Raw genomic sequence first — 14,267 nt, forward strand, 5'->3', positions numbered from 1 at the left:
TGTGATTGATCGTAGCTTACAGAAAGGTGACCTACATCTTGGCTGTACTCTGTGTGACCTACAACTTCAAAGGGTGGCAGAGTTCAGAACTCATTCTACATGCAGTCTGTGTTCTAGATATAATTAATAGAAGAATCTAGAAAGCTCTACAAAAAGATAAGTTTTTGTACTTTTTAAATTTTCTTTACTTTACATTCCAACAATGGTCCGCAGAGAAGAGCAGGTTCAGGTACAGACCCAGAGGTACAAATCAGAGGGGTCTCCATCTCCTTCAGTGCTGTGGACTGAGGGACCCCCTCACACCACACAGACTTACACTGCACCAGGGACATGGGGTACAGTAGGGACACAGTGGGGTGAGATTAGTCAGACATTCAGTCGACATTCGTCTGATATTAGTCTGATATTCAGTTAACATTCTGACAATAATCTGATATTCAGTTAACATTCTGACATTAATCTGATATTCAGTTAACATTCTGATATTAATCTGACATTCAGTTAACATTCTGACATTAGTCTGATATTCAGTTAACATTCTGACATTAGTCTGATATTCAGTTAACATTCTGACATTATTCTGATATTCAGTTAACATTCTGACATTAAACTGACATTCAGTAAACATTCTGACATTAGCCTGATATTCAGTTAACATTCTGACATTAGTCTGATATTCAGTTAACATTCTGACATTAGTCTGACATTCAGTTAACATTCTGACATTAATCTGATATTCAGTTAACATTCTGACATTAATCTGATATTCAGTTAACATTCTGACATTAGTCTGATATTCAGTTAACATTCTGACATTAGTCTGATATTCAGTTAAGATTCTGACATTAGTCTGATATTCAGTTAACATTCTGACATTAGCCTGATATTCAGTTAACATTCTGACATTAGTCTGATATTCAGTTAACATTCTGACATTAGTCTGATATTCAGTTAAGATTCTGACATTAGTCTGATATTCAGTTAACATTCTGACATTAGTCTGATATTCAGTTAACATTCTGATATTAATCTGATATTCAGTTAACATTCTGACATTAGTCTGATATTCAGTTAACATTCTGACATTAGTCTGATATTCAGTTAACATTCTGACATTAATCTGATATTCAGTTAACATTCTGACATTAGTCTGATATTCAGTTAACATTCTGACATTATTCTGATATTCAGTTAACATTCTGACATTAAACTGACATTCAGTAAACATTCTGACATTAGCCTGATATTCAGTTAACATTCTGACATTAGTCTGATATTCAGTTAACATTCTGACATTAGTCTAACATTCAGTTAACATTCTGACATTAATCTGATATTCAGTTAACATTCTGACATTAGTCTGATATTCAGTTAACATTCTGACATTAGTCTGATATTCAGTTAAGATTCTGACATTAGTCTGATATTCAGTTAACATTCTGACATTAGCCTGATATTCAGTTAACATTCTGACATTAGTCTGATATTCAGTTAAGATTCTGACATTAGTCTGATATTCAGTTAAGATTCTGACATTAGTCTGATATTCAGTTAACATTCTGACATTAGTCTGATATTCAGTTAACATTCTGATATTAATCTGACATTCAGTTAACATTCTGACATTAGTCTGATATTCAGTTAACATTCTGACATTAGTCTGATATTCAGTTAACATTCTGACATTAGTCTGATATTCAGTTAACATTCTGACATTAGCCTGATATTCAGTTAACATTCTGACATTAGTCTGATATTCAGTTAACATTCTGACATTAGTCTGATATTCAGTTAAGATTCTGACATTAGTCTGATATTCAGTTAACATTCTGACATTAGTCTGATATTCAGTTAACATTCTGATATTAATCTGACATTCAGTTAACATTCTGACATTAGTCTGATATTCAGTTAACATTCTGACATTAGTCTGATATTCAGTTAATATTCTGACATTATTCTGATATTCAGTTAACATTCTGACATTAAACTGACATTCAGTAAACATTCTGACATTAGCCTGATATTCAGTTAACATTCTGACATTAGTCTGATATTCAGTTAACATTCTGACATTAGTCTGATATTCAGTTAAGATTCTGACATTAGTCTGATATTCAGTTAAAATTCTGACATTATTCTGATATTCAGTTAACATTCTGACATTAGCCTGATATTCAGTTAACATTCTGACATTATTCTGATATTCAGTTAACATTCTGACATTAATCTGACATTCAGTTAACATTCTGACATTAGTCTGATATTCAGTTAACATTCTGACATTAGTCTGATATTCAGTTAACATTCTGACATTAGTCTGATATTCAGTTAACATTCTGACATTAGCCTGATATTCAGTTAACATTCTGACATTAGTCTGATATTCAGTTAACATTCTGACATTAGCCTGATATTCAGTTAACATTCTGACATTAGTCTGATATTCAGTTAACATTCTGACATTAATCTGATATTCAGTTAACATTCTGACATTAGTCTGATATTCAGTTAACATTCTGACATTAGTCTGATATTCAGTTAACATTCTGACATTAGTCTGACATTCAGTTAACATTCTGACATTAGTCTGATATTCAGTAAACTCTCTGACATTAGTCTGATATTCAGGTAACATTCTGACATTAGTCTGACATTCAGTTAACATTCTGACATTAATCTGATATTCAGTTAACATTCTGACATCTACATTTAAAATATGCACTGTATATACTGATCTCTTTCTCTCTCTCTCCCCCCCACAGAGAGGCTGTATAACTCTAATGGGAGGGACCTCAGGAGAGCACTGTTCTCTCTCAAACAGATCTTTCAGGTAAAACTCTGGGTGTGTTTCAGTAAACTTCTGTGCTGCCTGTCCCCCTGCGCCCTACAGAGGGAGCTGAGAATATATCAGTCTTTAACTCTTCACTCTTCAGCATCTCAGCTGCCCACAACCACACCACACTGCCACACGAGCTGAAGCTGAAAGAGAGCTGAATGAAGCCAGTGAACTGTGGAGTAGATACAGCAGCCGCAGCTGCTACAGTGAGCTAGCATGCTAATCAGTGATACACTCACATCAGTGGCGGATGCTGGTCTTTCAAGGAGGGGAAGCTCAATTTTGGCCTACATCATAAAATGTGTGGGTTTATTTATACGTAAATTCTACCCTCTGTTCCTTTTCAAGAATATGATCTGTGACCCTGTCGTACCAACAAGGCGTCTTTTCCAGGGACTTGACTAGTGTCCTCTCAATGGCCAGCAGAGCTAGGCTGCTTAAACGGCCTTGGCCCATGTGAAGTGTGTCCGCCTGTGCTCCCACGGATCTTTACACCAAAGGATCGCTGATTCGCTCATTTCGCTGTCAATCAAAAAGGGATTCAGCCTCAGACAGATCATCCAATCATCATGCAGAAGCTGAGCGAGGGACCAGCCGAGGCCAGCCCACTGCCCCATAGACCCCCAGAGACGCTGAGCGTCCGATGGGCGGGACAAAGCCCAGCATTTATCCAATGACTCGTCTCGTTTCCCTGCACTTCGCTGCTTCGCTGTTGAACTAGCGTCCTCACTGTTTAAAGCACTGTGAAGCTGTGGGAATGATTGAGAGGAAAGCCGCGTCTTTACCAGTGATAAAAGCTGATTCTGAACAAAAGTTGAGTGTGTTGTAGTGCATATTTATTCAATGACATGTACACACACCAGTATATATTTGATCACTTATTTTTTTACATTTTAGAGGAAGCTGAGCTTCCCTTGCAGTCTTAGAGCAATCGCCACTGTTACACACACTGCTGTGAGGTAATGGAGAGAGGTTGTGAAATAAACACATGGACTCTGGCGCCACCCTGTGGTCAGTACAGGTTTGGACAGTGAGTGAATGTTGTCACGGAGATGATAAACACACAGCATGGGGACAGTCACCATGGCAGAGAGAGAGAGAGAGAGAGAGACACACACAAACACCCCCCCCACCCTCTTCTCGACAGTGGAGCACAGTTCTGTTTCTTAATGAAGCGTCTGTGACCTGCTTTGGTCCAAACCCCACGAGCCCCACAGCAGTGTTCTCCCCCTGTGTAAACAGCCCTGTTCAGAACGCCCGCTTTCAGCACCTGTTCCTTTAAATGATAATGAGCCGCTCGCTGTTCACCCCGACCCCGAGCGCACAGCAGTGAGGAGCGAGGAGCAGAAGCTCTGGTTTTTAGCCGTTTTCACTCTGTTCTCTTTCTTCTCCGTTTTTACTCAGTGCTCTTATTTCTCCGCGCTCGTTGTGTCTGTTTTGCTGAGTTTAACCTCGTCTTTGCGCTCTCACATAAACACGGGTCCAGCGCTGTGATTGGACAGACTCAAACGAGGGGGCGGGGCCATTCTAAAGTCTCTGCACAAGTGGAGCACAATCAGAACGCCTCGTTTAATCCTGTGTTTTCTGACTGACTGGGGTCTTGTTTCACAGTGTATGTGTGTGTGTGTGTGTGTGTGTGTGTTGCAGGATGATAAGGACCTGGTTCATGCGTTTGTGATGGCAGAAGGTCTGACCTGTCTGATCAAGGTGGGAGCTGAGGCTGATCAGAACTACCAGAACTACATCCTCAGAGGTACACCACCCACAGCCACATTTCTACATTCATTTTGTTGCTGTCCAATGATAAACATGTAAACTATAAAAGTGTTCACTCACTAATCCAAATAGTTCAATTCAGGTTTCCAATCACTTCCATGGCAACAGGTGTAGAAACCAAGCCCCTAGGCGTGCTGTTTCTGTGCTGTGATTTGGCCTAAGCCCAGACTGAATGACTTTATGAATGCCGTTTGCGAGCTCAAGAAGGTCGGGATTTTTAATAATTGCTTTGATTACCGCTAGTTTCAGAGGTTTAGGGACATATCCAATGTTGAGGGATGAGTTTATTGCTGCAGGCAGTGGTCTAATGACTACAACCTCATTATTACCGCCAGAGCTAACAACACTATAATGAACACTGATAATGATGCTAACCTGTGTGTGTGTGTGTGTGTGTGTGTGTGTGTGTGTGTGTAGCTCTAGGTCAGATCATGCTCTATGTGGATGGCATGAACGGGGTCATAGATCATCCTGAAACCATCCAGTGGCTCTACATTCTGATTGGATCAAAGGTAAACAAATTCCAATCAGTTCATCGCGATATTTCAGCATCATTCCAGTTCATTACTGAAGCACTGAACCTGCTCTCTCTCTCTCTCTCTCTCTCTCTCTCTCTCGTGTGTGTGTGTGTGTGTAGTTTCGTCTGGTAGTAAAGACCGCTCTGAAGCTGCTGTTGGTGTTTGTGGAGTATTCAGAGTCAAACGCTTGTCTCCTCATCAAAGCCATCAACACTGTGGACATGAAGAGAGGTACACACACACACACTGACTGATTCATTGATTGATTATTGATGGATTGAGTGACTGACTGTTGGTGATTGTCTGTGTTTAGGTCAGAAGCCGTGGTTTAATGCGATGGAGATTTTAAGCGAGAAGGATGGAGTGGACACAGAGCTACTGGTGTACACTATGACCCTCATTAACAAGGTACACACACACACACACACACACACACAGTCTCTAAACCTTTCAGTCGGCTACAGAAATAGACTAATGTAGTCCTCCACATCTCCATGTCCAGACCTTGTCCGCTCTGCCGGACCAGGACTCCTTCTACGACCTGGTGGACCTCCTGGAGGAGCAGGGCATACACGAGGTGACCCGCAGATACATCGGGCGCAAAGGGACGGACCTGGACCTCCTGGAGCAGCTCAACCTCTATGAGGTGAGGGTCTTCTGGAGCAGGACTCCCAACAGATGAAGAACCAGACACAGTCATCCCTGAAGGAACCAGCTTATGATCCATAGAGCGGGTCTCCCACACAGGGGTTGCTGAGTTTACAGACGGAGTTAGTACAGAGACTCTGACACTTCCAGGCCACTGGGGTCAGTGTAACTGCTGCTTCAGAAAGTGTAGCCGTCCCCATCAGGGAGGCCTGGACTATGGAGCATAAACTGATACACTAGATATAGGAACACTGTTGTGAGGATCTTCTGGCATTTGGCCAGATGTTAAAGGGTGTCCACAAAGTTTTGGACATGAGCTTGACCCATGTAAACTGTCCTCAGGCAACCCTTCGACACGAGGACGGTGATGACGATGGTCAGGCTCCTCCCACTGGCAGCCGAGAGCGCCGACGGTCCAGTGTGCCCGGGGTTGAGGGGCGGGGCTTAGAGAGACGCCGCAGTCGAAGGCACTCATTGGTTAGAAATGGAACTGCCTCACCGTTAAGCCCTGCCTCTCCTCACCGTACAAATGTCCAGCCTTTTAACGGGGACGTGAATGAGAGGTAAGCCACGCCCACTGGCCACTTTATCAGAAACACTCTCCTTTTTTCAGCCCCTAAACATGTATGAGTGTGAATAATAATATTATTGTATTCACAGACAATAACTTCAGAATGATCCAGAATCATGCATGTGTGTGTGTGTGTGTGTCTGTGTGTGTATGTGTGTGTGTGTGCATGTGTGTGTGTGTGCTCTAGAGTGGTATGTGAGTCGAAACACCTTCCCGTGATGTAAGTCTATGTTCTTCTTAAAGCTGCTGTATTAGCTTTAGCCACCTGTGCTAGAGTTAGCCACACATCCTCTACTCTGTGCTGGACCTTAGCCCCCTCTCCTACTCACCATCCCTCCATATCTCCCTCTGTACTGTCTCTCAATCAAGAGTCAGGCAATGCCAGGACCAGGTGAGAGCAGGTAAGGTCAGCTGAGAACAGTTAAGAACAGGTGAGTGCAGGTAGGTTTAGGTGATGGCAGGTAAGTTCAGGTGTGAACAGTTAAAGTTCATTGAAAACACTTAAGGTCTGACAGACAAGGTCACATGATGAGGTCAGCTGAGAACAGTTATGTTCAGGTGAGAGCAGGTAAAGTCTGCTGAGGGTGAGGCGAGTGAGGGCCCAGTGTTGGTGGGTATTCCTTTAGGGTGTGTTCAGGTAAGGCCAGGTGAGTACAGGTACAGCCAGGTCAGTACAGGTAGGACCAGATGTGCTCAGGTATGGTCAGATGTGTTCAGGTAGGGCAAGAGGAGTACAGGTAGGGCTAGATTTGTTCAGGTACAATGAGATGAGTACAGGTAGGGTCAGATGTGTTCAGGTAGGGCAAGAGAAGGACAGGTAGGGCCAGATGTGCTGAGGTAGGGTCAGATGTGTTCAAGTAGGGCAAGAGGAGTACAGGTAGGGTCAGATGTGTTCAGGTACAATGAGATGAGTACAGGTAGGGTCTGATGTGTTCAGGTAGGGCCAGATGAGTACAGGTAGGGCCAGATGTGCTCAGGTATGGTCAGATGTGTTCAGGTAGGGCAAGAGGAGTACAGGTAGGGCTAGATTTGTTCAGGTACAATGAGATGAGTACAGGTAGGGTCAGATGTGTTCAGGTAGGGCAAGAGGAGTACAGGTAGGGCCAGATGTGTTCAGGTACAATGAGATGAGTACAGGTAGGGTCTGATGTGTTCAGGTAGGGCAAGAGGAGTACAGGTAGGGCTAGATTTGTTCAGGTACAATGAGATGAGTACAGGTAGGGTCAGATGTGTTCAGGTAGGGCAAGAGGAGTACAGGTAGGGTCAGATGTGTTCAGGTACAATGAGATGAGTACAGGTAGGGTCTGATGTGTTCAGGCAGGGCAAGAGGAGTACAGGTAGGGCAAGAGGAGTACAGGTAGGGCAAGAGGAGTACAGGTAGGGCCATATGTGCTGAGGTAGGGTCAGATGTGTTCAGGTACAATGAGATCAGTACAGGTTGGGCCAGGTGAAGTCATTTAGGGCCAGGTGATTTCAGGTAGGGCCAGGTGTGGTGAGTGACAACCCAATGTTCTTTTTCTGATTCGTGGATATTCCCTTGGGGTGTGTTCACACTTGTTAGTTTTGGTTCATTTAAAACAAACCTTGCTGTGATAACTCTGTTAGTGCACTTTTTTAGAATACGTGTGAAAACTTGCTTTAAAACTAGTTTCTACACAAACTCTGGTGCGGTTCATTTCAAATGTGAACGCAATAGAAACCAAAGGTATCTGAACCAACCAAACTCTGTTTAACCAAAATCTGTTTTATCACCTCTTGCTTTTTCCACTTGGTAAACTGGAACACACAACCCCAATAAGTACATTACGCTCAAATGCTACGCTCAGTTTTAAATGTTTCAGTGTGAACTCGAACCAAACCAGAACTGAAATGTACAAACCAAGGGAACCCAACTCGACTACATGTGTTAACACACCCTTAAAAGTGCACCTCACACCTCAGATGAGAGACTCCCTGCTACCCACAATGCTTTGCAACTGGATCTCAGAATACTTCACTGTTTATATTCATTTTAGATTATTTCTCTCTTTCTTGCTCTCTCTCTCTCTCACACTCTCTCTCACACACACACACTCTCTTTCCTGGTTTGTTTTATCATTTCATGTCTTGCCTTTGTCCTCTCTTCCCTCGCTCCGTCCCTTCCTGGGCAGAGAGGAGGAATGTGAGGATGAGGATGAGACTCCAGTCACAGAGTCTGAGGATGATGATGGTGATGGGGATGAAGAGGGAGGGTATAAGCCCTTTAATCAGAGTGATATCAGGTATCCTGCCCCCTGCTGCCTTGCCCAGTCCACCTGCTCTTCCACCCTCTCTCCACAAACTCCTCCCTCTATCCCCTGGTTTCTCCTCCTTCTCTCCACAGACTCCTCCTCCTTCGGTCCCAGGCTCCTCTTTCTCTCGCAAGCCCCCTCCTTGCTGTCTAACTTCAGGCTCCTCCTCTGTTTTTCATAGGCACCTCCCTCTCTCCCAGACCCTTCCCCCTCTCTCACCAGGCTCCTCCTCACCATGATGATATTGTAGAGCTTCAATGCTGTGCAGATTTTCTAGAGCTTTCTGCAGCACTCTGATGACCACAACAATCATGAAAACATTAACTCAATATTTAAAAACCTAATATGATTTAAAAACAGTAATATGAACCAACAATGTTTATAATTAACATTTTTTATTAATTGAAAAAATATAATCAGAATTCGGTAACTGTTTCGATAATTCTGTAAGAAAATAATAATAGAAATTAAGAAATAATCAAATAAGAACATATCACTTTAATTAAGTTATATTAATAATAAGAAAAATAATATAACACTTTAAAATATTTTTCCCAGGACATGTAACAAAATGTATTAATATAGATGCTAATGTGGCTAACAGTGAATTAAAGTGAATGGCCACTGCTAGCTGAACCCTCCCCCTCTGTGGGGATGTCATTTATCCAGTGAACCTCAAGGAGAAGAGGAGGAGAAGATGAAGATGAAGACCCCCAGTGAGTCCATTGGGGGTGCTGTTGAGGAGCCATCTTTGTTAGCATCACTGCTAGCTCGCCGTAAATCCACCGTTAGCGTACCGTCCTGTTCAACGGTCACTTCCCCTCGTCCACTTCAGCGCCTACCGTACCTTCCGCACTCTCCGTTTCACCTGTTCTCCTATGACCTGCAGGAAGAGGAGGAGCCAAGCAACAGGTACACTTCCTCTGAGGGCAAAACTACATCTCCCATGATGCAGTGCAACATTGCCTTCACAGTGGAGCTTCCGTCACCAACACTGATCCCTTCACCTCCAGGAATCACTGGACTCTTCTGCTCCTTGACCACTGCTTCACTTCTAACTGTGGATTACTCTTCAGACCACACAGCCCTTTACTAAAATGAGTTTTAACACACACCACTTTTTTAAAATTAACACGCTATTTTACAATTAAATCACTTTCAATACACTCACTCCTACAGACAATTTTGAGTCTCCAATCCACCTACCAACGTGTGTTTTTGGAGGAAACTAGAGCTCCCGGAGGAAACCCACTCGGACACAGAGAGAACACACCACACTCCTCACAGACAGTCACCCGGAGGAAACCCACTCGGACACAGAGAGAACACACCACACTCCTCACAGACAGTCACCTGGAGGAAACCCATGCAGACACAGAGAGAACACACCACACTCCTCACAGACAGTCACCCGGAGGAAACCCACGCAGACACAGGGAGAACACACCACACTCCTCACAGTCACCCGGAGGAAACCCACGCAGACACAGGGAGAACACACCACACTCCTCACAGTCACCCGGAGGAAACCCACGCAGACACAGGGAGAACACACCACACTCCTCACAGACAGTCACCCAGAGGAAACCCATGCAGACACAGGGAGAACACACCACACTCCTCACAGACAGTCACCCGGAGGAAACCCATGCAGACACAGGGAGAACACACCACACTCCTCACAGACAGTCACCCGGAGGAAACCCACGCAGACACAGGGAGAACACACCACACTCCTCACAGACAGTCACCCGGAGGAAACCCACGCAGACACAGGGAGAACACACCACACTCCTCACAGACAGTCACCCGGAGGAAACCCATGCAGACACAGGGAGAACACACCACACTCCTCACAGACAGTCACCCGGAGGAAACCCACGCAGACACAGGGAGAACACACCACACTCCTCACAGACAGTCACCCGGAGGAAACCCACGCAGACACAGGGAGAACACACCACACTCCTCACCGACACACAACCTCCAGGTCCCTGGAGCTGTGACAGAGACACTACCTGCTGTGCCACTGATATAACTCAACTAAATTAAAATCACATTTAATTAAAGTTTACTTAATTCTCATTTAAAACAACCCTACTACATTAAAATCATAATTAATAAGATAACTTTGAACACAATCACTTTGAACACACACCTACTATTAAATTCACTTTTAAAAGAATTCATGTATTTATTACTACATTTAAATCTCTTAATACAATGTCACTTTACTAAAATCACTTTTAAAACATCACTTTATTTAAATTCCATTTAATAACAAATATACTTTATGACCAACACCTTTAAAACAATGTTATTAATATCAGTTTTAAATCAAAATATTTGATGAAAATTACTTTTGAACCTTTTTTACAAATAACATATTTAAAAGATTTCAGCCACGGTTTCACTTCCCGAAATCTCTTTTACTCCTCAGCACCTCCAACAGCCAGCAATGTGTCACTGAATTAAAATCACATTTAAAGCAGGTTACTTTACTAAAATCTCTTTGAGATTGAGAAAGCACTTGACTTGATTCATTCAGGTCACTGAATCACTGTTTAAAACATTTCCTTAAACGTTAACGTTTCTTTTAACAGAATACTGCAAGAAAATCACGTTTTGAATTAAAACCATGCTTTTAAGAGTCAGTATTATAACTCTCAGTTCACTCTACTAAATCACTATTTAAAAAACACTCTTAAGATCTCGCAAAGTGTGTGTGTGTGTGTGTGTGTGTGTGTGTGTTTATGTAGTAGGATGTTGCTCTGAGTTTCTCACCACTTTCCTCCTGTTCTGAATTTCCAGTTTACACAAGTCTGTTGGTATTTAAACTCTTTTCTCTCTCTCTCTCTCTCTCTCTCTCTCTCTCTCTCTCTCTCTCTCTCTCTCTCAGAGCTTTCTCTGCTGCTCCATCGACTCCCACCAAGCAGCAGAACGACAGGTGAACGTACACTGTCACACCTGTCACACTTAGTTAAATACAATCATTGTCATTTCTGTAATCACGCATAGGGCCCACCACACTCTCTTCCTACCAGTCTCCTTCTCACGACACTTCCAGAATGCTCAACACCAGGGTCCAGCGTCCCAGCCCCACACCTCCAAGCACCCTTTTAATCTGAGCTGCACCTCTTTAAGTGTAAACCCACAAAGGACTCCCTGGTGGTTAAGGCTTTATTTAGCCCCACTGTCACCGTTAATGCATGCTGAGGGCCATAGGTTTTCCACACACATTCGCCATTCCACATTTACAGAGTATTTATTTTCCAACTGTCCTCCTTATCCACAGCCACTGACTAGACCTCATGCACAAACCTTTATCATTACAACAATGCATTAACCTCTACGCGTTTGGTGTCCAATAAACACACTAATACCCTAAGCATCTGATTGTCTCTTGATGTATACCGACCCTGCAACAAACGAACCTACGAGTTCATAAAATATACTTCAGCATGACAACCCCTGCACATAACTGTTTTTAAAAAGTCCTGAAATCAGTCTGATCCCTTATTGTTCTTCTTTAGGTTCAAATACCTGATGGAAATCTATCCAATCATTATTTAGTATATAGGCAGCTTCAGCCAAATGCCTTCTCCATTGGTCAGGACAGAAGGCCTTACTCGTTAGACTAAACATCAACAGTGGGTCCTGAAACAATGCTCCAGAATTGAAAAGCCCATAGGCGTGCTAGCAGAAACCATCTAGCTAGGTATTTTATTGTTTACCTCTCTCTAACACTCCATCCTCTCTCTCTATCTCTCCTTTCACTCTCTCTCAGGCCTCCTCTTGGTGGTCTTCTCTCATCCTCTTATCGACAGCATCAGGAGTCACTGGCAGCAGAGAGAGAGAGGCGCAGGGTCGAGCGAGAGGAGCGACTGCACCGGATAGAGAGGGAGGAGAGAAATCGACACAGGTTAATATTACTCTCATTATTCATATTCACTAACAGCCTATTGATTCATCTTATTATTATTAATTCATGATTAATAATGGTGGTCTTTCTTCTTTCCTCTGTCTCTCTCTCTCTCTCGCTCTCTCTCTGTAGTCGAGAGTATGTGGGGAACCTGGAAGAAGCTCGGCTGGCCAGAGAGGAAAGGTGGGTTTGAGTGAGAAGTGTGTTGTTCACTGTGTAGTGTCCCTCTCTGACCAAGACTACCACCCGTAACCCAGAGACTCCTCCCATGAAGAGAGGAATGGAGAGAAGCAGAGGGAGGGATGTAGTTAGGGACGTGAATGAAGGAGTGTAGATGTTGTTTAGAGTACAGTGGAGAACTGAAGAAAGTGAGAGAGAGAGATAGAGCGAGTGAACAAACTTCTTTTATTTAAACATCACACACCTTACTCAAATTCTTTAATCTCTCTCTGTCTCACTCTCTGTTCTCTTACTTCACTGTTTTTCTCTTCCTCTTTTTCTCTATCTGTTCTCTCTCTCAATCTAATGCCCTCTTTCTATTTATCTCTGTCTGTTTCTCAGGCTTAAGGCAGTAGAGAGACTGGCGGCGGAGGAATACGAGAGACACAGAACTCGTCCATCTCCTCGAGACTTTGAGCCAAGTCCGATTGACACCTGTCAGTCACCCAGCAGTGACACACCCACCTCTATGACATCACAGGATGACCAGGACACACCCATCGCCGTAGCAGTAGCAGCTGACCTGCAGTCTGAGCCAGGTGAGTCTTCACCAGCTCCTTTAAACCTCACTGAAATGTCGTGTTTAATTTCCCAAAACCTGAAATTGGAAAACTTAGAGTGGGTTGAATTATTACACTGTAAATATTACTCAAACTGACATTTAGTTACATTTCAAAGGATGGAAACTAAACATTTGCAAGGATAAATTAAGGATTTTTATTTAATGAGAAAATTGTTAAAATTATTGAAAGAAGGTAAAATTGACAAATTATTATTGAGTTTCTGATGAAGTTCAGTGTGTATTTTTAGTGTTTTGAGTTTAAAACACAGCTATAACATGTGCAGCGCTCAGAAAGGGTGAGTCATGAAGAACAGCACTGTAAACACACACACACACACAATTCTGTGTTTCCTGCCTGCATGCGGTCACACACACTCCTCACTTTTCCCTGAAACGGTGAACTCTGGATTTTGAGAGGGTTTGTTAGACTTCATCAGCCACAAGGTTAAACCACTGCTGGGTGAAGTGAATAACATTATTGGAAGCAGGAGATATTGGCGAGAGTAAGGATCCTGGTCTAATGGATCCTCCTGTGGAGTTCTGGCTGATGTTCTACTGGAGAACCCTGGGTTCTGGAGCTCATCTCTATGTCCCTCTGACCCGGATCCTGCAGATGGAGCCCACCCTTCACGACAGCAGTGGTCCCTAATGGCAATGTCCCCTCTCAGCGGGATATCACTTCACGCCACACCACAAACACTGTCCAGGAACCGTCTGAGGACCAGGACCAAGTTCTAGGTGTGGACTCGGCTCCAGATTCCTCAGAGCCCAGTACAGTCCAGAGTCTGTGGGAGAAGCTGGAGGAACCGGTCCGATCCATCCCTCTGTTTACAGAAATGAGTGGAACTGCTGATGCTGACTTGGTGCCAGAGAACACAGAACATCCTCAGGTGGCACCAGGGAGAGATACACGGGTGGTTTTAATGTTATGGCTGATGGGTG

General features: G+C 43.4%; 1 protein-coding gene across 1 annotated transcript in view; it reads left to right on the forward strand.

Moving 5' to 3' along the window:
- The window catches only part of fhod3a (formin homology 2 domain containing 3a), a 68,501-nt gene that overhangs the window by 38,997 nt on the left and 15,237 nt on the right, over positions 1 to 14,267 (forward strand). The window contains exons 4-17 of the mRNA XM_066668030.1: positions 2,766 to 2,833; positions 4,487 to 4,592; positions 5,033 to 5,127; positions 5,253 to 5,364; positions 5,447 to 5,541; positions 5,636 to 5,779; positions 6,124 to 6,344; positions 6,540 to 6,572; positions 8,503 to 8,613; positions 9,292 to 9,534; positions 11,522 to 11,569; positions 12,410 to 12,544; positions 12,677 to 12,727; positions 13,106 to 13,302. Coding sequence (XP_066524127.1) covers positions 2,766 to 2,833; positions 4,487 to 4,592; positions 5,033 to 5,127; positions 5,253 to 5,364; positions 5,447 to 5,541; positions 5,636 to 5,779; positions 6,124 to 6,344; positions 6,540 to 6,572; positions 8,503 to 8,613; positions 9,292 to 9,534; positions 11,522 to 11,569; positions 12,410 to 12,544; positions 12,677 to 12,727; positions 13,106 to 13,302 — 1,659 coding nt within the window. The remainder of the gene's footprint in view (positions 1 to 2,765; positions 2,834 to 4,486; positions 4,593 to 5,032; positions 5,128 to 5,252; positions 5,365 to 5,446; positions 5,542 to 5,635; positions 5,780 to 6,123; positions 6,345 to 6,539; positions 6,573 to 8,502; positions 8,614 to 9,291; positions 9,535 to 11,521; positions 11,570 to 12,409; positions 12,545 to 12,676; positions 12,728 to 13,105; positions 13,303 to 14,267) is intronic.

The sequence above is a fragment of the Hoplias malabaricus genome, chromosome 4 (assembly GCF_029633855.1).
Source record: "Hoplias malabaricus isolate fHopMal1 chromosome 4, fHopMal1.hap1, whole genome shotgun sequence".
Lineage (NCBI taxonomy): Eukaryota > Metazoa > Chordata > Actinopteri > Characiformes > Erythrinidae > Hoplias > Hoplias malabaricus.